This window comes from Sinohyriopsis cumingii, chromosome 13 (genome assembly GCF_028554795.1).
Source record: "Sinohyriopsis cumingii isolate HCF-2022 chromosome 13, ASM2855479v2, whole genome shotgun sequence".
Lineage (NCBI taxonomy): Eukaryota > Metazoa > Mollusca > Bivalvia > Unionida > Unionidae > Sinohyriopsis > Sinohyriopsis cumingii.
Window position 1 is genome coordinate 62445385 of NC_142973.1, and position 27513 is coordinate 62472897.

The following is a 27513-nucleotide window of genomic DNA, read 5'->3' on the forward strand; positions in this document are numbered from 1 at the left end:
CTCCGTGGAAACACAAGCGCTATTGGATTTTCGTTCATCAAAATAAGTGATATGTTGGGTATTTGATACAAATATAGTGTAATTATGGCGTTGACAGTAATATCTGCAAAATATCCTCCACACATTGATCCCACAAAAACGCCATTAGCCTATGGGTCTCGTGCTTTGCCAAGATTGGTAAGTCTCTCTCTCTCTCTCTCTCACACACACACACACACACACACACACACACACACATAATCACACCGAATAAGTTTGCCCATCAAGAAGAGGAGGATTAATTAAAAATATATTAATTAAATGTAGTTTTGATACCTAATTACCACAAAAGTATTGTATTATAAACTATGTTTTTATTTTGTTTTAAATTATGTTACCATTATTATTGATAATATCATTGTGTATTAAAGCTTACGAGATCAGTTATGAATGGAGTAATTAAATGTATTCATTAAACTCAATATCTAAACTTACTGTAATATAAAGTATGCATATCAGTACCAACTGTAATTATTCTAATAGAAGCACCCCTTCTATTAAATGACCATGCCCTTTCCTTTTTTCCTACCTTATTGAGGCTTTCAGATGTATGTATTTCCATTATGGTATGTCCAGATAATTTAAACAGTACACAAGTAATATAATGACTATTAGAAGAATCAAAACAAATTACAAATATTTTCAGTCAAAGAGTGCTGTACGTATTCATTGCCCCACCCCCTTGTTGGAAATTGCACCCACCCACCTACATCTGTTAGAATAAGTATAGTATATTTTTCACACAACCATACTTCTTTGATTTTATTTTCAATTTATTCACTCATATTAAATCCATCTACTCTGTTATATAACTAATACATGTGTGTTTTGGTTTTTTCAATATTTTTCAGTGTGAATATGCTACATGCTTTTAGATATTTGATTAAAATTAGTAGCAATACAATTACCCCATATTGAGCAACCATAATAAAACAAAGGCAATGTATAAAATATATAATGGAACAAATATAAAAGTCTTTTAAATACTGGCAGGGCTGATTTATTTTATCTTTCCATTTCACATTTGATAAGCATAATAAGAAAGTTCTTACCAATGAAGAAAAAATGCCTGTTTTGTGTTTTTATTTTTAAATACTAATCGTATTTTGTCATAATTTTTTGTTTATTTTAAATGGTGAAGTTATAAATTTTATAAGAAAATTTGAATTTTATGTATATGATTTATATTTTTGTTGCACAGATAAATGGATGTTTGCATATTTAAATGAAAGGTCATACTAACAGGTAAAAGAAATTGCAGGGAGAATAAAATAACCATAATAAGGATAATATGTAATAAAAATAGATTAAAATATTGAACCTTAACAATATTTGAACCAGGAAAAAAAACAAATACCAAAAGAAAAATAGATACATCTCATAGAGAGGACCAGCTCACTTTCTTACAGTAACTATATAGAAACTGTTTCATGCATTTTCTTATTGCCATTCTATTTACCATTTCATAATTTACCATTTTGATAATATTCATTGGCAAGATATCCCAAAACAACACATAAATCCAGAATTTTAACAAAGTGAATAGAAAATTGTATTATGGCTTGACTGCTACATCCTTGATTGATATATATATATATATATATTACTTTTCCATAACTAGATTTTTTAATAAAATTCAGAGTCCTATTTCTTCCATCTTCAGAAACGAGAACTGAATGATAAGACCCTACTGGTGAGGCAGAGGGCCGTCATGGCATTATGTGATCACCTTCATGATCCAGAGCATATTGCAGAGGCCTTCAGGGTTGATATGGAACCCTCAGAAGATGGTGAGTATGACATTATGGCAAGATTGTCCGAAATCTGCAACTCTCTAAGGTAGTAAATTGTACTAAAGCACCTCTATTAGGCAGTATCCTGCCTTATAGAACGACTTTGTTAGAGTTCTAACCTGATAATAATCAGATCTCCACAGCCCTATGTAAAACTGTGGAGGTCTGGTTTTTGTGAGAGTGTCATAGTCCCTGATAAAATTATTGTAGAAATCATAAAAAGCCTTTGAAGTTGGTACCTGTTATAAGAGGATTGTTTTTCACATCCCAGAAGTACATCTTTGAGCTAACCATATATCTTTTTATAAATTTTTCCTTGTTCTGAGTGTATTTCCATACGAGTGTACAATGAAGCTTAACCTACTTCTTTTTACCATAGATTTTTCTATTTCACGAGTATATTATCACAGCACATGGTGAACAAAAAGTAGTACTTTGTTTAGTCTAAATCAACCTTGATTCTAATAGCCGTTTAATTTTATTACTTAAACCCAAGCAAGGAGGGGTGAGGTATTTATTTACTTTGATATCAGTGCAAGACTACAGATTGATCTTAAGATTTCACAGGTGCTGAATGAAATTAAATTATATCACTTTCAGACTGTCTCATGGATTTAACGAAAGAAATGTGTAAGATTTTAGTCGCACAATTTCCTTGAGCCAGCATAACATATAACTGATTGTCAGGGGTTCTGTTCATGTTAAATTCTTCTGTTTCAGATATAGGTATAGCAGAGAGCTTGAAGAAACTGTTGTCTGATCCAGATATTACTGTGAGACAAAAGTCAACAGAATGTCTCTTTGTAATCGCAGGTTTGTACAATGCCAATTATCATTCCTATTACTTGGACCTTTTGATTCGTGTATGTATTCTTTTTGGTACCAAAATTTCAAGACATCTTTCTTCAGCATTTTTTATCATGCCTTCACTCTCTGAGGAATGTAGACCAACAGTGGCATTGCAACTACCCAAGCAACCACAGCAACTGCGTTCAGGCTCAGCAGGGACCCAAAGTTCCCATTAAACAACTTTTTATTATTGAGAGGAAGCCCCAGAATCAAGTTTTCTTGTTGGAGGGGGGAGCAGAATTTCTCACTACACCTTTGAAGGCTGGTGTATAAGATACCTAGAGTAACTAGTAAATAAATGGGACCTACTCTTTTCAAAGACTACAGAATGCTGTAACACACTTTTTGGCATCATCCATGTAAACAGTGCTAATGAAAAATCATACAGCAGACCCAGTAGCATAAGTGTCTCACCACAGGCCCCATAGCAAACTTTTTGTATGGGTCACCCCCATCCCCTTACTGTCACTTTATTTTTTCCCTGGTTGGGCCAGGGGCCAGGCCCTCAAGATGGCTGGGACCCACATCATAGCTATTCCTGCTACCACAGTAGTTACACCACTAAGCAGTCTGGAGGTTAAGCTAGACTTGAATTTTAGGGAGAAGTGATTTCTCCTTTTTGTCAGAAAAGAGAGATGTGAGAACTGAACAGGGAGAAGTGGGACCAAAGCAAGAAACATCATGTGTGTGTGTACGTGCATGCATGCATATGCATGTGTTTTCTTATTTAAATTATGCCCTTTATTTCACATGATGCATATTTACTTTTAATATTGGTTTTTAAGCAACACTTTATTTTCATGTAGAAAATTTTCAGAGTTGTGCGTATATTATAAGCATATTTGGTATGTGTTTTAAAATTATATTTATATACAGTGTATTTTGGCCATATGATTTTAAAAAGAAAATGATAGAAAATATATATTGTAATGAAGTTTAATTGAGTAACTAGACTGCAGTATTATAATTGAAAGTTAATAAATAAAACCAACTACCCTTAATCAAGATTTTTTCTCTTTCTGAGTGTTCACTATAAAATAGTACTTGAAAAGATTTCTAAACTTGTTTGAAACAACCCCTGTACCATGAACATGAAACCAAATGAACATGTTTCTTAATATCATACTGTTTGTCCTAATTTTATCGTTGTGATAAAACATTATGGTAATTATTCATAGACAGCACACTGAAACATTAAAGTCAGTATACAGTATTAACAAAATAAACCCTTCTTTCCATCCAAATCAACACAGCCAACATGTGCATCTATTTTTAGAAAGATGGGTTTTCTTAATGTAACCACTCACTTTATAGCTTCATTTTAAAGCTAAATCTTCATTAACATAATATTTAGACTTTGCTTTCCATGAATTGAATATTTTCATGAATATATTTTTGCTCTATGGTTTACAAAAACAGACAATCTCATAAAGTGGTACTTCCCATACACAGTGATGTCTGCCATTATTTCCCCATTACAGGTTCATTTATGGCATAAAACTGATTTTATAAAGAAAATAATGTACACACAACAGTTAAAACATTCAGATCACCAATTCTATTCTCAAACAAATTGCTATTTATATACTGTTGTTTAAGTTTCACAGGGCGTGACCCCTGGTCAGCAGTTAGAATTTCAACATGAGATTTTAGTATCAGGGACCATTAAACTTCTGGGCAACCACATCCCAACATACTTCCCTCTTCATTTAATTGCCATGAGAAAGGTCATATAATTATTTTATACTGGTGATCTGTTTACTTTTGTGGAATGTTGGGTGGGTGGGTGGAGGTTAGACTTGTTTGATTCAAAATAATATTCACTGAAGTGAAAGTATACATGAATACTTTTTTGGTAGCTGTTTGAATCTTGACATTAATGTGATACTTTTTATCTTTTGTTATTTATTCAGATGATTTTCATCTAATTTCTCCCCCAAAAAATGAACCCTCTAATTCCATGTAATTCTTGCTTTTCCTTAGGTCATGCAATTGGTCGAAATGCTTTCTTGGAGCATGGAATAATTCCAGTTATTTCAAAATTATTTGATGATAGAGAAGACATTGCCAGGAAAAATTCACATATGGCTATAGAGATGCTGTCAGAGACTCCACAAGGTAAACAACCTTTACTGTTTCTTTGTACAAGTGGAACAATTACTTGGTACACCTATCAAGCAAGTTGCATTGAGACACCTTTTGACAATTGGAGTGATACATCATCTCATGTTGACTCTTGTTTAATGTTCAAACATTGAATATAGGAATAGTATATATCATTAGTCATATCTACTCATTCTATAAATACATCCATGTACAACATATGTATGTCCCAAAATTCTTGTGCATAACTACTCTTGCATCTTTCTATAGAATATGTTTTTAATTAGTAGATTGTATCAATATCATGTGAACATAGTTCTTTTATCCCACTCAGATTTGTTCTCCCAGAGTTATGTCCCTTTTGATGGGGTGCAGAGATTATTAGAAAACCAAAAAGTTTATCAAATACTTACAGATATTTTTTTATTGATTTTAAAATTCAACAAAATTAGAAGCTTTACCTCTTTTTCAATAATCTCAAATGACACAGACACACAAAAGCTACCTTCTCATGGTTATAAGTTGTGTTAATGGATTTAGGTGCTGAGGGCATAGTTACAGCAGAATTGGTGCCAATATTAGTAAAGAAACTAAAGGAAGAAGTAGACGAAATTAAGGTAAGAACAATTAATATATACATTCATCAGCAGCTGTTAATCATTTCTGATTTACTAACGGCATTAAATTCATTGTGATATCATATATATTTTTCATGCATCATTGCTTTTTTAAATAGAAAATGAGAGTAACTTCATTTGCATTTTTTCACAACAAAGTAATAAACTGTATGCCTTTCAATCATTGTGAAACTGAAAAACTGGAAAGAATAGGTTTTTTGTGTTATCACAGCTTGTTGCTAGTGTTCAATGGTATTCTTTCATTTAATTAAATTTTAATTGATTTGTATGGACTGTGCAACAAGTCCTCACAACTGATATTCAGTCCCCTCATCGGTTCAGGTAAATGTAGAAATGGTCTTATGGAAGAGGAAAACTTGCAAATCAAATGGAAACCATAAACCTTTACTGGATGATTACTTACCCATAAATGTTTACTGGATGATTACTTACCCATAAACCTTTAATGGATGATTACTTACCCATAAACCTTTACTGGATGATTACTTACCCATAAATCTTTACTGGATGATTACTTACCCATAAACCTTTACTGGATGATTACTTACCCATAAACCTTTAATGGATGATTACTTACCCATAAATCTTTACTGGATGATTACTTACCCATAAACCTTTACTGGATGATTACTTACCCATAAACCTTTAATGGATGATTAATTACCCATTTGCTTGTTTGAACACTGAATCAAGCTCAAGAAGTGTGGTTTAAAGAATGTGTTACCACTTTACTCTTCAAGCTTTTACTGTATTTAAAAACCATGAGAAAACCACAAACATTTGCTGGATGATCACTTTCCCTTAAACTTGTCAGAACAGGGGTCTCAAACTCAAGACTACTCTGATGGAAAAGCAAGTGTGTCACCACCAACATTATCTAGGCCCTTGCTGCTAATCCTCTAGCTGTCTTCAAATGCATACGAAAGTAATCAGTATTGTGAACCTTAAGCATGAGAAGAATTTAACAAGAATTTCTTTTATTTGTCAAATATATGAGTTAAAGACAATTACATTTTATCCAACCATCATAAGGCAGAGCATATTATGTTATGGTGTTTCCAATCAACATGTCAATCTGCCTGTTACAGGTTTCATTTCTGCACAATAACTTAAGTTGTCCACTATTGACAGCTACCAAACTTTGTGGCTGGCTTGCACAATTTTTGTGTGGAAGAGTTGTATTAATTTTGGAGCCAAAAGCTCAAAGGTGAAGGTCAATGTTACTGAAGGAAGAAGAATGGTTTCTGCTAATAATTCAGATTCTCTCCATCTACAGTTAGCAAATTCTGTGTGCACATGGGTTAAGGAAGAATCATATCCATTTTGGGATCAATAGCTCAATTTTGAAGTTTACTGTGACTGAAAGAGAGACAAACTGGCTGCTGCACAACAACCCAAGTTTTCCATCATCTACAATTACCAATCTATATGGATAGCTTGCACTCATTGTAGGAAAAATCCTATTGATTTGGGGTTTTTAAAAAAATCCAGGTCATTGTGGCGGAAAGAATAAAAATGGTTTCTGTATAATAACTTGAGTTCTCCATCATCTCTAGAAATCAAACTTAGTGGATGGCTTGCATATGGAGTAACCCATATTGATTTTAAGGTCAAAAGATCCAAGGTCAAGGTTTCTGTGACTGAAACAAGACATGTGGTTTCCCCACAATAACATTAATTCTGTATTACAGATGTGGATCAAACTTTGTGGATGGCTTGCACACGGTGTAAGGATAAAGCTTATTAAAGAAAAGTGATCTCAGTGGAGAAAAATTTAGCTGAACATGGATTGGGCATATAATGTGCCATTCTTGATACTCTTGTTCTTTCTTCAGGAGCTAATCCTGGATACCCTTCACTTCTGTCTGAGGGTGGACACAGATAAGGCCTTGAAATCAGGGGCCATGGAGGTCTTCACAGAGCTTTTGCAACACTCATCTCCTGTCATTAGAGCAAAGACTGCCAGAGATATTATGGACTTAAGGTAATGTCACAATGATGTGTGAATGGGTCATGTAGCTCTAGCATTTGAATTTCTTTACTTCTGCATCATAAACAAAAGCTTTTTCTTGAGTATTGTGTATCATAGTGAGTATTTTGTCCAGAATATAATGTTTGATGATAATTACTGTTACAGTTAGAATTCCCTGAACTGGAAACTGTCCCCTCTGTAGCATGGCTTCCTCTGTGCACTGGACACATATGTTGGTCCCAATAAGGCCATTGTAATACTAGTTAGACATCATTACACTTGCACATATTAAAAGCATCAAAAGCTTTTTATCCCAGTAGTGTCAAGTTAGCTTAATTGTTTTGGGTGTATATTCCATGGTTGTATCATTATTTCAGTCAGTTTTTTGGACTTGGTTAGGACATTCATATTTAAGGAATTCATAAAAATAAATTTTCAAAGTAAATATTTTCATCTTCATGTATTTGTCTTAATTCCAATTTGAAAAATGATTACTTAGTAATTCTAAATGTTATGTTTATCTAAAGTGTGTGCCTATTGTTCATGAATATAGAATGTACTTTAAGATACTGGTCATTTGCTGATGAGGTTTACATGATTAACTTTAGCCCATGATTTTAAATTGTAACTTAACATGTTGACATAATTTTCAGTTCTAGAAACAGACTTGTTTACAAACAAGAGTTCAAGGTCAGTCTCATTTACAGTTAGACTAGGTTTCTCCATTGGAAATCTTCATTATAGTATGTTAGGTCAAGTGAAAATGTGTATAGATAGGAATTTGATAAACAAATAATTAATTCCTGTTTTTAAGAGTTTACAGTTGTGTTTAGATACAATTGAAGATGAATTATTTACATGAATATTCTGTGGAATTACTAAGTGCTCATTGACTTTGAATTAACACATTGTTTTCGAATTATTGTGATTTCATTAAGAACTATTCTGGATTACATCATTGTGGTATATTAGAATTCTGAAGACCATTGGAATTCACCTGAAACATTCTGTATTTTGGACCTGTGATAGGATATTTAATATTGTTTGGGATTTAATTCACAATACTGTGTCTCTTAAATGTTCAATTTGTATTGTAGATAGAAAAAAAAAATTTTGTTGATTCTACATAGAATTGTTGGCTTCACTTTATTTCTGTTACATAATTTAAGACCTATACACAATGAATAATTTAAGAAAATGTTTTTTCTTGAATTACAACACACCTGTAAAGATTCACACAGACTGATCTTTAAACCAGAATAAATTATTTGTTTGTCATATCCCTATTTATAGATATTTTTACCTGGCCTATAATGTAACAGAATGTGAAGATTTCTGATGGAAAAACCTAGTATATATGTAAGCAAGACTAACCATGAACTCTTACTACATAAACAAGTCTGTTTCTAGAATGTTCTGAACTAAATAGTTATTGCAACATGTTATTTACAACTTACAATCATGGACAAACAATAATTGACAATAGTTAAGCATACAGTATAGGAAAACATAAACACCATATCGATTATGATGTATACAAAAATGAAAAGGTATGAAAAATTTAAGACTATCTTGTAAACCATTTGCATAATCTTATACAATGAATACCAATGGACATTTTGTTTATGTATAACTTTGCAATCAGTAGAAAATATTTTCTGCTAAATGTTGTCTTTTTGTCCATATGTTCATGCTTTATTTGTACTAACCTGTAGAAAATACAAAGTGGTGGTGTTAGACTGGCTACAATGTGTTGAGAATCTGAAAAGTGATGAATACCAGAAAGAGGTGTTAGCAAAAGAAGCTTTGAAAGACTATTGGTACCCAAGTTACTTGCTTTTCAATGGCATGCCTATTTTCATTTCTGGTTGACATTGTTTGTTGTGTATTTTGCATGCCAATCTTTAAATATTATAAGCCCAGTTCTACTGTTACATAACATGCCCACAGATTAGGAATCACCATTTAATTTTCAATGGGTGAGCTGGGAGTTTTGGGGAACAAAATTTCAGCTCAAAATTGCTTGAAAAAAAAAATCCACCTTTAAATTTTAGAAGAAGAAAAAATTAATTCTGTCTGTCATATTACTTAGTAAATATTATCTTGAGACATAAGAGAAGAAAAGAAAATATTCTGGTTGGAAAGAAAATCATTCCCCCCACCTCAGTAGCATGATATGTCCCTTAAGGTCTACTCTGTTTGCTTCAAAATCAGCTTAGACCTTGCTCTGCCATTGCATCATGTGACAGAAACTATGGTCTTATAGTTTAAAAACTTTTTGTACAAGAAATTCAGGCATAAGCTCCAAACCCCAACATTTAATATCAACACTATGATTATCTATTGCAATTTCATAGCTTTACCTTTCCAAAATAAAAAATTATCTCATCCATATGATAAGAATTCATCTTTCCAAAGGATGACTTATGGGGAGATTCCATAAGCCTGCCCAGTATGATACAGTACACATGGACATGTTACAAATGAAATTAAGAGTATTGTTAAATGGACAGAGGGTTGGGTGTTTCAAACCTATAGGTCTGTTACACTTGTGCAGGTCTGTACCCCAGCCCTGTATCAGTTGACTGATACTGTTAATTTCATTTGAGCCCCTGTGACACAGTAGTTGTTACCTCTTTTCTGGATTATGCCATTTTTATGGTTGGAAAATTTGTGCTGTATGAAAAATTAGTTTTGCTAGAGCATGAATTGGGCATTATTATGTGCATCATTTTTTAGTGTATTTTACCCTCTGTCCAGTTGTTTTTCAGTGTGTGGAATTAATCTATCTTGAGTGTTCTTAAAAATTTTTAGTCATGTTTTTTCTTAATTTGACATCAGGTTTACCACCCCCACACTCCCCCCACTAACCCACCCATGTGGAGGTAAGGGTAACCACTTGTTGTGCCTTTCCCATTTAAGTTCTATTCACTGATTTTTGTGTTCTGATCTTTGAATAAATATTATTCCTATTCTGTTTATTACCAGCTTGCATTTTCTGCTGTTTGTTTAGAGTTAACATACCTTTTTTATGGTAATTTTAAAGGCTCTTCTTCAGGTCATTTTACTTTGCTGTTTTAGGGGTTTATTTTGCTGCCTTCATGTCCAATATTCAGTTAATCAAGTCTTGCTGACATCTTTGGATTAAAACTTCAGTTGCTGTTGTTTCAGTTTGTATTAATTAGAGACTCAGTAGGCAGTAAAGTATACCATCTACTCGGATTCTCATATTGCCTACCTGATCAGGTATTTTGAGTTACAGATACCAGTGTCCTGCTCCATAAAGCCTAGATGGAATCTGTTGTGTATCTTGTAGTTTTTAACAATTCCCTCCCCTTCAAACCATTAAGTGAAGCTCCTTTCAAGAACCTTAACCTTCAGTATGGTTTTCATGCTCTCTATGTATTTTTGAGATGTAGGAGCAAGCTTCATGCCCTATTCATAGAACCAAACTCTATGTGGTTCAATGGCAACTATAGGTTGGTTTCTCTCCTTTGCCAACCAGGATTTAGGAAAACAAAGCAGCTTCTGTTGCTTGCTCATCTCTCTATACATACCCAGTCTCAGCTGTATCTGATGATCAAGAATGGCTTTTATGCTCCATTTGGGCTTTGTGTTTCTACTTGACAGCCTCTGAAAGGAGAAGAAAGGGTAGGAAGTGTCTTTTGTACCCTAGTAAGGGTACGGTCATATCTCAGCTTCCATTATGCACTGTATTAACTATAAAGAGTGCTTATCAGTCCCTTACCTAGAGGAATCTTTCAGTGACAAAGATTTAAGCCTATGAGGCTCATGCTGTTACTACCTCATGGGCACATCTAACTTATTTGTGATCAGAGGACATGACCCAGTGGTACATTTTGGCATTCTCACACTATCATCTCCTCCTTTACCTTCTTTCCTTGGTGTACCAATTCAGGGGTATTTTTTTTTTTTTGGAGGCCCTTTATTGTGGCTCAAAAAAGTAGCCCAAGTGAATATCAACTTGCAGTAGTGGACACTCCTATCGTAAGGGTGAGTACTTCTTTGGGGGTTTTCTTCTGTTTTGCAGAATAAAATTCAACTACACAGTAGCAACAGTTAACCATACTGGTGATATTAAAATGTGTGTGGGGGGGGTTGGGGGGGTAAACTAATTTTAATGATGCAATACTTATACGTTGCTTTTGCCAGATTCTCTCCTCCAACCCCATACTGACGCACCTTTAATGATCTTTAGCCTTAAATATACTACTGGGCATGTGCAGGGTCATAGGGCTGACTTCTGGAGTCTTCCAAGAAGTCACTTTATGGGAGGATGAATTTTTATCATATGATCAACGGTAATTTCTATACTGGAAAGTAAAGCTATGCAATAGCAACTGGTAAGTAGTGCATCATTAAAATCAGTTTTACCCCACCCACCCAAGAAGAAAACCCCTACATTTTCAGTGTCATCTTTAGACTATATCTGCATCAACTCTGAATGCTGATGAAACAAAGAAATGAAGTTAAGAAAATCCAGCATGTTTTATGACATAAACTTAATAATAAAATAAGTAAAATTTTCTGAAATTGAGCTTGATACTGAATTTCTTGCACAAAAAGTTTTGAAAATACAGACTTAGTACAATTGGCTGCATGTTATACACAGGTAGATATGGTATATCATTCCTCACCCACAATTAGAAGGGGAAGGCATTTGCAATTGCGCTGTCCCAAACATTAAAGTCATTATAGAGGTTATACCCTATGTTACATATTGTACATAAAACAGTAAAGATTTAAAAATCCATAAGAGAAATTGAAATAATGGAAATGATCAATTAAAATAATGGAAATGATCAATTAAAATAATGGAAATGATGAAAGAAATCTACAAAATTACACTTTTAAAAATTGCACATCTCACATACACCCATACACGAGTTTATTATAAAGAATAAAGAACTGAAACTGGAATTCAATATTTCCCTGAGTGTAAGGATCTATATGTTTCTTGTATGGCATGAATTTTAGTATACATTATTTTGTTTCTTGAAACTTTTTCCTTTTGAAGCAGATTAGTTCAGTTTTATAGCTGTTATTTATTCATCAGGTGACCACATGTATTTAGCAAAACCTCCTTACTTTGTATCCACAGTAAAGAAATAAAATTTGTTTATAAGGAAAACACTAGGGAATTCAATGAAAATATACAGAAAAGTCTAGACAGCTATCATTTGCATACTATTTTTTGGAACTTGTCCCTCCACTTTGCGATACTTTCAAGATACTAAGACATTTTGAACAGAAAAATTAGTCAGAAAATAATGCCATTTAAAGGCAATGATCATTGTAAGAAAGATGACAAAAAAGGCTATTACATTTGTACATGTGGTCAGCCTGCCCATGAGAGCACATTGAAGTTTCTTACAAGTGTTTTTCAGATTTAAATTCAAATCGCAATTTTTTGCTGTATAAAGACTCTGCTGTAAACTTAATTTTACTCAGGCCAATAATATTTAACATCTTCAGTCGTAGGTTGGATGAAGAAAAACAGTGATTACATATAAAACTGTGATGTTACTGTCTAATAAAGACTTCTTAAAGGGATAGATAATGACTGTATTATTTCCTACCAAAACAAAATGGATTGTATTATATATAATGTACTGAAATCGGAAAACCATATAACCTACATTATATGTTGTTGTTGTTGTAGGGATTAACACCATTTTTCAGCACAAGATAGGCTATACATGGTGGCCAGTATTAATGGTGGATGAAGAACCCAGGAAAACCCTGGAGAGGACCACCAACCCATGAGAAGCTACTGGCAAGCTTTCTCACATACCCACATTAGCCGAACCTGAGACTCGAACCCATGCAGACAGAGGTGAGATGGCAGTGATCCGTAACGGTGAGCGCTTTAGACCACTCAGCCACTCGAGACCCCCCTTAAATGTAAATCATAGATAAACTATATGCAGATATATTTCACAAATCTAATAGATGTTTTATTTGTAGTAAATTTATATATCTTAATCAGAGATTTTTAAATCTGTTTTCATTTTAACATAAAACACATGCAATAATTACATGTGAAGAAAAGTTACCTACCTTTTCCCATTGCAAAAATGCACACATGACTTGCATTTCAAACTGTTCATGAATAAATTTACAGTAAACTCCCAATTTATGCATATTTGACTTACCCGCATCTTGGGTTTATGCAAATGGATATTAAAACCCAAGCAGAAAAATATACCTTGAGATGCATGTCATTCGCATATATACATGAACACGCAGCATTCATTCCCAAGCAGGAACCATCATATTCTGATGTGTTCGACCTGGATGAAGGTTACAATCCCCGTTCATTGATGGATTTAAATTGCTTGAATTTGACATATGAGGGGTTTCTCAGGAATGCAGTATACATGTAAATCAGGAATTTATTGTACCATAATACCAAATGTTGTGTTTACTAGCAGGAAGAGGTCACTAACCATGTGTGAAAGCAAGAGGTTTACCAGTATTGACAAGAAAGGTTTACTGAATCTACTGGAAAACCGGATTCTCTGAACACCAGTCTATAAAGATTTTTAACAACTATTGTGAGGAGAAATATTTTTCATTTAAGCAAAAATCATTGACCTGAATGACAAATGGTGCTGAATTTCACTATATCTGATCTGAATAACAAATGGTGTTGAACCTCCCTGAATTTTCCCCAAATGAAAAATTGTGCTGAATTACTTTGTAACTGATTTGCATGACAAATGGTGTTGAATTTTCCTGTATCTGACCAGAATGCTACATTGTTTTGAATTTGTGTTTCTAACGAGAATGACAAAGTGTGTTGAATCTCGCTATATCTGACCTGAATGTCAGTGATGTTGAATATCCCTGTATATGACCTGAATGGCAGATGGTGTTGAATCTCCATGCATCTGACCAGAATGAGAGATGGTGTTGATCTCCCTATATTTAACCTGAATGACAGATGGTGTTGAATCTCCCTATATTTGACCAAAATGACAGATGCATGGTGTTGAATCTCCCTGTATCTGTCCTGAATGTCACATGGTGTTGAATCTTCCTGTATCTGACCTAAATGACAGATGGTGTTGAATCTTCCTGTATCTGACCAGAATGACAGATGGTGTTGATCTCCCTGTATTTAACCTGAATGACAAATGGTGTTAAATCTCCCTATATCTGACCTGAATATTAAATGTTCTTGCATCTTCATGTATCTGACCCAAATGATGAACTGTATAAAATTTTAACATGGAGTTCAATTAAAGTTGTTTTTGCTAAATTTGTATTTTGTTTTTCTGTAAGTCTTAATTTAATTTGGTAATAAAACATTTATTTTATAGCTATGTAGGGAGCAGACCAAACTTGTTGCTATGGATAACCAGGTATTCTGTTGCAGTTGACCTTGGCCTTGGCACTTGAACAAAGCAGCTGTCCAATGCACATCGGGTCAAAAAAAGAGTCTGTTCCATCTATTGATATAATTGTATATTTGTACCCACTTATTTTAACCAGTATAGCTGGTTATATTTTCCCTATTTCAATAACTGCTCAAGATAGTGTACTTTAAACTACACCAGGTTGACTTCTGTAGCATAAGGGAGCAGTAATTTTAGTTAGCTGCGTGCTTAGATCATGTACAGTTTCCATAAGTACAATATCCAATGAAATTTCAGCCACATTAGATGAAAGTAACATAGAGGTATACCAACATTCTCTCCATTGTGCATGTTGCAAATGTAAACAACTTCACCTTAAACCCACCACTCTCTCAGAAGTTCGTAATATCTGTAGAGCACCCCCTTATTTCAGATGTACTCTATCATCATATAGATAAGTTATGGCCCATGATCGCCTGTCCTCCTGACTTTGCTTTCAAAGTTATCATACACCTTTACATTGAGGAGACCATGGATGACCTAGATTTTAACATTCCATGTCATCAGTTAGAAATGTTATGGACCCTGAATACCATTCTTCTCCAAATTTTGGTTTTCCAACCAAAGTTCTTTGTGTTTAAGCCCTAAAAGGGTAAATTGTAGAGAGTGGACACCAGGTGATGCATCCATTTCTGCTGGCTCAGGTTATTATTATTATTATTATTATTATCTCAAACTCTGTTTATTATAGTCATCGGAAAAATGTCCATTTTACAAGTACTAGTAAGTGATGAATTGCATTTTCTTCTCTCATTTTCTCAGTGTTCCATTGGAGGGGAAGGATAAGGCAGTAGAAGTCGAGGCTATACCAGCTCTTATCCGCCTGCTCAAGGACGAAAGTCCGGATGTAAGGGCTAATGCTGCAGGAGCCTTAATGACGTAAGTTTCAGTTTGTGGGGTGGAGACAGCATGCACCCTTCCCAAAATTTGCACAGGTATGTAAGCGTCCAGACCCCCAAGTCCATTAAACTCCATCATACTTCCTCTCATGTCAAATTTCAGAGCCACTACTGCTATATTTCAGCATTAAATTTGACTGATTATTGATGGAACTTTGTGTTTCTGTCTCAGTAGTTATAGATCTGTACAAAGCAAGTTTGCAGAATTTTTTTTCTTCTTTTTTTAAGTAAATCTTGTAGAAGTATTTCATAAAACAAACTCTTCCTGCATCAATCAAATACCTTCCCTGTTTAAAAAATAAAGAGCTTATATACGTGTTCTCCTTATAAAATATTTGGCAGGTTCAGCTTTGTAATGCTAACAAGCTTCACATTAGAGTTGAAGTCGGTTTTTCTAAATGCAAAAAATCTCCTCAGGAAAAAGAGTTCTGGTCTTTTTCTGGAAATTTGGAATTATTCTGTTTTTAAGGCCAATGAGTTAGCAGAAGGCTAGTTTATAATCTACTATATATTTTTATGAAAGGGATGGGGAACATACATTGTCCTTAAATACCCTTGAATGTTCATATGAATTATAAATAGGAGATTGAATATACATGCAGATATTAATGTTTTAATGTACCATTTTATTTCTGTCATAGGGGGCACTCTACAGATATTATGAACTTCTGAGAAAGTGGTGGGTGTAAGGTGAAGTTATTAACATTTGCAACATGCACTATGGAGAGAATGTTGATATACTTCTATGTTACTTTCATGTACTGTGGCTGAAATTTCATTGGATATTATACTTGTGGAAATTTCTAAATGATCTAAGCATACAGTTACCTAAAATTTATGCTCCCTTGTGCTAAAAAATAATCAGCCTGAATTAGTCAGAAGTACACTATCTAGGGAAAATGAATATATAAAATGTAAAGAAAGTTATTGGCTCTTTTTTTAACAATTTACCTTTGAAGTCAAGGAAGTGAAAATGACCAAGCATAGCTAGCAGTTTTTTGAGAACCTTTAATTCCCTTTATTTTGGTGTATGATTGATGGGTGTAATATGGGTAATAGAGTATACAGTTTGGCCTTACTCCAGATGTGCACCTTTCAAAAAAGTGCTAGCTCTACTTGGTCATTTTCACTTCCTGAACTTCAGAGGTAAATTGTATAAAAAAGAGCTGATAACTTTGTTTACATTTTATATATTGGGTAATTCATTCATTGCACTTTCAGAAGCTGGTATTGTCTAGTCTGGCAAAATTCATTTTCCCTGTTTTAATAGCTGCTATGGATAGTGTACTTTAGACTAATTCAGGCTGATTTTTTAGCACACGGGAGCAGTCATTTTAGTTAGCTGTGTGTTTAAATCATGTACAATTTCCAAAAGTACAATATCCAAAGAAATATCATCTACATTACATTAATGTAACATAGAGGTATGCCAACATTCTCTCCATTGTGCATGTTTTAAATGCAAACAACTTCACCTTACATATGTCACTCTTTCAAAAGTACATAATAACTGATGAAATCATCAAATTTCCTGATGCATAAAATATCACCATATTTGTAAGCTCTTCATCTGTGAAAGCAGTAATAGTCGGTACCATGACATTGCTTATTACATCTCAAGTTGGTTGAAACTGACTCAGATTTTTAGTAGATGTTAGTAAATTTGGATATAATTTGGTTTCATATTAAAAATACATGTCTTAGTTGTATCTTAATAAAATTCTTAATATTATGTAATGAATCAGTAGATATTTATCTTATTATGGTAAAAAGTGGTAGGTTCTCAAAGTACCAGTAAGTTGACCAAAGTTTGACAGCCTTATAAAATGTTTCTTTGTGTTATCTTTACAATATCCAGTCAGTATATTGGTACCTCTATTACATTAAGTATGATATCATGCATGGTTCTAAATAAGCAGATGTTGTTGTAGGTTTTTTTCATGCACAGTCACATATGAATATTTCTTTCATTTGTTAGTAGTTGATATTGAAAATATCTCTGCAAAAAAGTGCCAAAATTAGAATGTGAGAAAAAGATAAAATGCTACAATAACATCTCAACCAGACCTAAATCCCAATGAATCCAATGTGAAATCCAGTCAATAGACTCATATTACAAAGATACCAGTATTGATAAATTATAGGTTGGTGACCGCAGACACATACATGTAGAAATTTTTTTCACTGTGACATACTTTCTCTGGTCCTGTCTTTAACTTATTTCAGTGTGAATAAGTTTTACATATAAATGATTTTAGCAAAATTCTACCTTAAATGTTGGATTTAAAGAAAGAAAATCAATGTTATTTCAAATTTAAATTACTCTGCACTTTCAGCATTTCCTTTTCTTTTTACAGAATTACAATAACAACAAGAGGAAAATACACTGCAATAAAATCAGATGGCATCCAACCACTAGTTGATCTAGTTGATGACCCCACAAGCGAGGTTAGAGCATATGTCTTAAAGGTAAGTTTTATTTTTTTCCTAGAACCATTTTATTAAAAATGACCTACAAATTAATAGTCAGTGATACATGTCATGGTCTTCTAATGTAGATGGTGATAATTAAAAGTTGCTACTTTTAATATGACTATATTTGGGGAGATCAGCAAACGATCTTAGTCATGCATACCAGTTCATAACAATGCAGATTATGCAGACAAATTTGTGTGAGTGCTAAAAATGTGTGTGTGTGTGTATACATACATACATACATACATACATATATATATATATATATATAGAGAGAGAGAGAGAGAGAGAGAGAGAGAGAGAGAGAGAGACTTAATAGAGCACTTAATCTTTTAAAAAGCTCAAAGTGCTTTACAACATCAAGCTAACACATAAGGGCATGGGAACAGTTTGTATACCGACAACATAAAGTACATGAAAATATCTCACAAACACTATAAAAACAAATGAATTGTTACACAAAATAACATGAAACATAAACAGGTTTACAAAAATAATGTGTGTGTGTATATATATATATATATATATATATATATATATATATATATATATATATATATATATATATATATATATATATATATATAGTGTGACCCCGCTATAGTGTGCTCCATTATAACATGATTTCGGATAGAACGCGGTCATGGTGTGGCTCCCGAAATTTCATATACATGTATTTTTCTTATACACAAAAAAATTCTTTCTTAAAAGTAAAAAAACATAAAAACTTTATTATCATTTTGGGGAAGAGATCACGTATGAATAATACAAGACGATCATGGCGTGGCTTCTGAAATTTTGTATGTATTTTTCTCGTACATGAAAAAGTAGTTTTTTTCTTTTTAAAAGTACGAAAAATAATGCATAAAAAGTTTATTCTGGGATCGCGTAGGTCTTTGCCAATGTCGCAAATTTGGATTGTTTTTCCTTATTGTTAGCAAAACATACCATGTGGCAATTTTTTTTTTATTGGCGACGTTGTTGGCTGTTTAAACTTTTATATACAACCATTGGTTTGGAGTGCAGAAATTCATAGGCCACATGAAAAGGAAGCTGCAAACTGGATATAAAATGCACTGAAATTTATCTATTGTTACATAAACAAATTCTTTGTCCATATTTACAAGCCATTTAAACAGTGCATTGTTATATTATAATCCACTTATCATGACATCTAGCATGAGTACTGTATGTTGTGAAATATCCGCTTTTTTGTTGTTGACATTACTGGTAACGGAGATCAACCGGATGAGGTATTATCTCGTAATCTATCTTTCATCAGATTTTCGGCCGCTCGCTAGTATTTGATATATTTACAAAGGATGGTAAGTAAAATTCCTCTTCTTTTCACTCAGAATTAAATCCTTCAGACCACTCACATTTTCTGTAATAATCCCTGTCATCAAATCAGATCACCTGTGTCTCTATCGTCTGTTGACCCTTTGTTAATTTTCAGACGCATGTGTGAAAGACAGCATCACGCTGCTACCACAAATGTAAAAAAAAAAATTTAAAAGAATAAATAAAAACTACATCTTATTTATTGGTTTATTCCGAATGCATGGAGGGACAGTAACTAGAATGGTACAAATGATGGCCAATTCCTTTTTAAAAATGTACCCAGATAAAATAGTTTGCTGAAATTTCAAAGGAAACAGATTACCTTTGAAGCACCGATTGTTATGAAAACATACTAGGAAAAAAAATCGGTGTCAATCATGCAATACAATTGTTTGATGTTGCTGCCACAATAAGAAATGGGCATTTGTTTGGTTCTCCAAGGCTGTCCTTTAGCAGTGACTTCAATAATGCATGCACCCATCATCAAAGAAAGCCGACTACAATCTTTCAATAAAACAAAGAACTTTTCATCAAAGGAAGTCAGTACCAGGCTTAAATGAAAGTGATGGAATCTGATGGATTTTTGCATTTTCCAATGTAACTGGAACAAGTTAACTGTGCCGTCTAAAAGTTTTCTTTTTGTAGGGAAAAAGTTTATGCTTACGAATGCTACCAATGGTGGCTTAAAACGCAAACTAACTTTTACCGACTTGGGACGTACTGAAAAGTAAATGTGCTTCGTCATTCATTACGTGATTGTGTTACATTTTCCCACTGAATTCAGACCAATATGACCTGTGACAAAATTATTGAATATTTTAAAGCTGTGTGTGTGCATATTTTTTGATGGAATCACTTGTATTGTGGATTCAATGTATATGATGAGGTTCACAGGTGAGTACGTGGTGTTGATACTATTCATGCTATACATTAGACATGTATATATAAACAGTATTCACGTAAATGTACCAATTCTTGGTTCTCTAAAATAAGGTAAACTATTATGTATGTCTTCTAAGTTTTCACTACAGGTGTATTTCTCATTTAATATGCATCGATTTAAGATGGTAATTGTGCCAATGAAGCATGTATTTTACCACCCGCATTTATTACCTACATCCCCACCCCAGATTTATTTTTGGGTACATGCATAATTTTCTTCAGCTAACTGACCTGGTTGCTTATAACACGGTTCTGTCTATAATGTGGTTGGGTTCTATGGCTCCCAACTACCATGTTATAGCAGGGTCACACTATATATATATATATATATATATATATATATATATATATATATATATATATATATATATATATATATATATATATATATATATATATATATATATAATTACCAGTTGCATAGTAAATTCTATCAGAATTACATATATATAAAATTACCAAATAATCACTTAATAACAAAATGTATACGTGCTAATCCATTGGCAAGGACTGCTTAGGACAGCTGAGTTAATCCCGTTTTTGGTGTCAGAATTTGCATGTGCTGTATCATGGATGCAGCCTGCAAAACTTTTCTTGAGTTCATCTTAGTGCATTCACACACCTTTCTATGGGTGGTCAAGACCCAGATCTGCTATTTGCTGGCAGATCAGATATATGCTGTTTGCTGGCAGATCAAATATATGCTGTTTGCTTACAGGCATTAAGTAGAATGAACAAATTAGACCCTGATCTGACAGATCCTCCCTGCAAACCTTGACATGTGAGTTCAGTTACTTTGAACAGGTAAATTGGTGTCTATTTAAGTTAGAAGTACAAATTTTAACATGATAACTTGTGCAGTGGAAAATCTTATACAGATTGGCTCAGTCTTTTCAAGTCACTGTGGACAATTTCCATAGCTTATACTTTCACCAGCTCAACTCTAGTATCAATAAAAAAAATTGCTAATGATAACCTAATATCTGTTTACCTATAATACCTTGCAGAAAATTACCCACAATTACTTGTACAGATGGAGTCAATTTGAAAAGCAACACCCCAACCCAACTCAATTTTTATAGTTTTTCCCAAAAGCTTTTTTATATGGGTACTGAAATTCATTACAGTGCATTTGATGGGTGGGGGTGGTGGGTCATTGTGCATTATCGATTGACTATGTACATTTTATGGTTGATGGCAGATACAAATCAATGAAATTTGGTAACCCATTCATAAAAGTCTATTCAAACTGTCTTTATATAAATAATCCCACACATAACTCAGAAAGCTGTCCACCATATAAATACATAGACTTATATATGGGGAATATGGTAATTATTATCTGTACTATTTTGAAATAGTAGTTTACACTATTGTGAGTTTTTATATTAATTTTTTTTAGCTCTATAATGTCAGGTCCATGAAAATTAAATATTTCAAAATAAGTATGTGGTATGGAAAAAGCATTAGTCTGTTCCAGCAGCAGAGATATGACTATTGACAGTTATGATCAAGAGTCATAGTAAAAAGTTTGGGACCAACTATTTCATATTCTTTGGGGGTGCACCTGAGATTGTTTATAAATATTTCCAACCCCCAGATAGCTTGACAAAACTGTTGTTGCTCTGATTTGTAGAAAAAGGAACTAATTATATCCATTATAATAATTGCAATAAATAATCATGAGGTAAAAGAAAAAATATCCTGGTTTGAAAAAAAATGCTAAAACTTTACTCCCACCCCCAAAACTTATACGTTTGATCCCTTACTGATTGTTGGAGGTTGCCAAAATACAAATGTTAGCAAAATATGCAAATGTGGCTGATTTACATTTATTTGCATGTTCTTTCCTACCTTTTGTATTCTTAAATCAAGATCTCTTATTCACAGAATTCTTAAATACATTATTCTCCACCAACTTATTCATTCATTAAAAGACACAATTATATTCTCTAGGTGCTGACCTGCCTTTCTGAGGCACCAGAAGGGAGACAGATTTTACTAAGTCATGTAGAGAAGGTAAGTAATACAAAATCACATAAAACCAAGACTTGGTTTTCTACATTTCCTCAAAACAATAGTTCAGCAGAGACAAGTGAGTTTATATCCTTCTAGTATTCCTGAAAAAATACTTAACCAAATTAAAATGATAACTACAAACATTGATACTGTAGGAGAAGGTAAATGACTCAGTTTCAGTTAATAGCATGATGCAGATGACAGCCAATACAGTGGAAATTCCAGTCAAATTCAGTTCTAGCTTTACAGGTCACTGTAGGTAATTATTGGCAGGGTGTTATGGGTATAACCAGCATTGAGTTCTCATTTGCAAATATTTTCCTTGATATTTGGGATGAACTAGTGAAACTCCAACACTGTACCAGTTTTACCAACAATGCCTTACAGAAAATTAACCACATTGACTTGCAAAAAAATGGCTGATTTGTAGAGAAATTTCCATGTTTACCAAATTGTTCTATAAATCATATGTCTTACTCAAATTGAATATAAATTTAAGTGCTCAAAACAAGTCATTTCTCATGTTATAAACATGTGTAGCTGTCAGTAATTTGGAGAAGTTTTTTCCAGAAAACTGGAAGGGTATACCTCTTTGACTGTAACTGAAATCAAAACCATAGTTATAAATATATATCAAGTGTGAACTTTGAACTCAGATTCAGAATCTAGTTCTTTATTTTCAATAACATTACCTTGAAATATGGCTTACAATTGCAAGAATTTAATAGACATTTGGCACACACACCCCATGATTAAAATATTTACTGATAAGATAGCTTGTAAGAATTTCTGATGTAAGTTATGACCAAATAAATAGATTTTCATGTGAAGAAATAACAATGATTTTATTATGACCAAATAAATAGATTTTCATGGGAAGAAATAACAATGATTTTATTATGACCAAATAAAAAGATTTTCATGGGAAGAAATAACAATGATTTTATTATGACCAAATAAAAAGATTTTCATGGGAAGAAATAACAATGATTTTATTATGACCAAATAAATAGATTTTCATGTGAAGAAATAACAATGATTTTGTTTCATTTTAGTGACTTTGTCTGATTTTTGTGCCCATTTTCTTCACCAATTTAGCACCCTCTGAGAACAGCTCCCTGTACAAGTGCATTGATCACATATAGCTTATGTTGATATTGCTTGGTCTTTACATTTAGATTGAAATACAGATGTATTTTAAACATAAAACTGTATAGGTCTTTGTCTACAAATATAGAGACACGTATACAACTAGTGAATATCTGTTTTAACTAAGAGCAAAATTAGGTAAGACATTTCAACAGAAATTTGTTTCATCTGTTTGGTATCCAAACATTAAAATGAATATCATAGTTTCACAGAAATTTCAAGAAACAGTTGAATAATGTCATCATTAGAACATACTTTCTCATTAATTCTTCAAAACTAAACAAAATTATAGTGGAAAGCTGAAAAGTAAATGAAATATAATTTTATAACCAATTATTTCTTTATATACATTCACTAAAAAGTCTGTCCACAAGTGTGCATTACCTTGTACATCAATAATGTTGAAAAATATAATTTTTATATTCAAAGAACAATTTCTAAATTTACATAAACATACAAATCTGTAATGTCTCATCAAAACTTTTGCTGAAAAAAACATGTGTACCATTATGTGCATATTTCTCAAGTGCGTAATGTTCACATATCTTTAATAGTTTCCTTAATGACATATCATCAGCAAAACTAAAATTTTGAAGAAATGGATTATTTTGGTGTCAGATATAGACCCATGTGACATTGAGCCAACTTATGATTTAGATCATCTGTCATCTATGTATACATTAAATAACAAAGGTGAAAGAATACCTCCCTGCCTCACACTGTTGGTTAAATGGAAGGAACTAGATACTGCACTTCCCCAATGAACATAGTTCAACTTTTGTCCACACCAATTAACTAAGATATAAACTGTATAGATGGTTATTCGAGTGTGGAGTAATGTTTGACTGGTCCTGTTAAATACCTTGCTAACATCAAAAAAACATTCCAACATGGAGCTAGCATGTTCTAAACAATAGTTGAAAGTTTCTTCATTGGTGCAGAGGCATAGGTCTGTTGAGTGTTTTTTCTTCAAAAGTTTGTTATCAGAAATTGGGGCTTGACATCACTGTTGTACAATACTTTAAAAATGTTTTCAAAATAGCTGTAGCGAGCGCTAAAGGTCTATAATTCTTTTTGCAGGCCAGGTTTCCAATTTTGCTTTTCAATAGCAGGATAGTTGTAACTTCTGTGACATCATCTGGAACAAATTTAGGTACAAAGATACAATTAAATAAAATTAAAAACAAATGTAGTCTACTGTCAGAAAATTTAAAATGATCTACATGTTATAAATTAAAGATCTTCCTGGACATTTACCTCTCCCTTCACTTAGATGTGGCACATTCAGTCTCAGACAATGAGATTAATCCAGTAAAACTGTAAGTGGATTTGTATGCAGAAAGAACATAACCCTTTTGTACTATTGAGTAATGATTCAGAATTATTTTTCCACATGTTTAGTGCCATCTGCTATTGTAAAAGTTCACAGTGATTAATACACTTTTTTTTCTTAAGGTTTTGTAATGATAACTAAGGTGCAGATCACTATTTCATCAGCAATTAAAGGACTTTGCTAAAACTACATTAGTATTAAATTTTAGGGCATCAGTTATTTTATTTAAGATTCATAAAGGTGCCTACATGACGACATTGATGTACACTTTTGAGTTTTATGTGAGATATTCCTTTAAAAACTTGAATATTGTGGGTTCTATAAGATAACATTGATTCTTCAGATTTCCCATTAAAAAGCCACACCTGTACAAAAAAGCTGGTCTTAGAAAAAGGGTGTACACTCATGATTGGAACCAAAAGGTATATGATACTATTTTATTGTCCAATAAGGTGTTCTCTGATAAGGGGATGGCCACTTTTGAGAGTACCCCCTAAAGAAGGCGATCACTGTGTAGACTTGTCTACAGGGGATGACAACTATTTGAAGAAAAATATTTATTTTTTATTTTTCAGATAAAGCAAAGGACCAAAGATTCAATCCCTGCAGTAGCCAGAGCTGCAGAAATTGCAGTCAGAGTCATTGAATGGAAACCCTGATTGCTGCTCCTTTGTTTATCTTATGAGATACTATCAAATTGTGATGAACTGGACATTTTGATGCATCTTCTGGTATTTTAATGCATCTTCTCATGTGCAGGTGTCCTAGAGAAGAAAAAAACTGAAGAACTATCATTCTGAAATTCACAAAGTGTATTTTGAATACCAGTGGATCATTCTTTGAATTTTCAAATTTCATTTCAACTTTGACTACAAAGAGGCCCAGACTTTTAAGTAGATAAAATAGATATTGACTATGTGCTGCATATAGTAATACCGGTATATTTCTTACTGACCATAACAATTCAGAATGATGAAGAATATACTATTTATTTCTATCAGAACTTTTGTTTCCATATGAAAATGGACTATAATAAAGTACTGTTATTTAGAAAAAATGGTCACTACAATCTAAATGTCAATATTAAATGAATAAGCCTCTTTCCTAATGTTTTCTACATGATTTTGTCTCTGAACTCTACATTTTTTAAATGTACTGTAAAGGCTACAAAAGAAACAATTTTTTAAAATAACAACATGCCATTTATAGAATAATAGAGTTCATATTTAAAAATTGAAGATATGATCAAAGTATAGTAATGCAATGATTTAGTTCAAACAAAGAGTAGGAAAACTATTGCAAATAAGATACTGACTGTTCATAAAGAAAATATTTCATAACATGCCATATTTCTATTGAATGTTTTTGCACTATTCTTTTGCAATACTTTGAAGTCATTTATTTGTATGGCTATAAATCTTCATGGTTTATCACCAGAAAAGAACATTTTTGTTGTTAATATATTTTATTGATTGGGGCAGCATCATAGTTTTTTCATAAAAGAACCATTGTTGCATTGTTCAGTTTGTGGTTAAATGCAACCACAAAATCTATGAAGACTGATATCTTCTGAAGAATAGTGAATTCACAATAGTATACAGTTGTGATTGTCAGCTCTAACTTTCATCAAGGACAAAATAAATTCAGACAAAAGTGATTTTGACAAGGTACAAAAGACTTACAACAGAACATTCTTTTCTGTGATAACAAATTACATGTTATATTATTAGTTGACAAAACCATTATTTTGTTTTAAAAAAAAAATTAAATCTTAAATCAATGTTCTCAAGTCTGCATCATATACTATTGTTGTCCACCCGTAGAAGCCACATTTCACTGGGTGAAAGCCATAAATTTGAGAAACCTTTGAGTGACAGCCACCATCAGAAGCATACTTCATGCCTGATGTCTTGATTAACCATCACAGCTGAGGTCTCACATGAAATGCATGCAGTGAACTAAATTCCTATACTCATTCACGTGTACTATAACACACAATTAACCAGCTGAGGATAACCTGTCACAATATGAAATGTATATTAATCTGGAAAGTTTACCAATGAATAAGTATAGGTTATTGACTGAGTATTGAAAAATATTGGTCCCGAGTGTATGTGGCAAAGGATGCTCGAGCTTGCAAGGCCATCCTACACCACATGAATCAGGGCGCAATATGTTTTTGTCCATCCAGTACATACATCAGACTTGTATTGAACACCATTTTCAGACTCACTTTCCCAGCTCCAATATTCTGATATACTTCATAACTTTAAAGATTCTCATCATCACTATCATCAGCTAGTATTTGCAAAATGAAACCTTTGTCTGAAGATGAACCACGCTGGGAATCAGCCATTTTGGGTTTTGTAGGTAGCCCTTATTTGAAACACATATTTGTAAAGCTTCCTTGATGCAAGGTTCAGGCTATGACAGAACGATTGTTTGATGATCCAACGTGCCAATAAAATTTAGTTTAATAGCCATTGATGTCAGACTGAAGAACCCAGACGTGAACAGTT

General features: G+C 33.0%; 1 protein-coding gene across 1 annotated transcript; it reads left to right on the top strand.

Annotated features, from left to right (window-relative positions):
- LOC149785698 (radial spoke head 14 homolog) lies at positions 1 to 26778 on the top strand. The gene is made up of 10 exons (XM_089979561.1): positions 1 to 177; positions 1703 to 1829; positions 2553 to 2645; positions 4665 to 4799; positions 5325 to 5401; positions 7258 to 7406; positions 15599 to 15715; positions 18093 to 18204; positions 22450 to 22512; positions 25570 to 26778. Exons 1-10 carry the CDS (start codon positions 85 to 87, stop codon positions 25651 to 25653), a joined length of 1050 nt encoding a protein of 349 aa, XP_089835687.1. The 5' UTR covers positions 1 to 84; the 3' UTR covers positions 25654 to 26778.
- Positions 26779 to 27513: the final 735 nt, after the last annotated feature.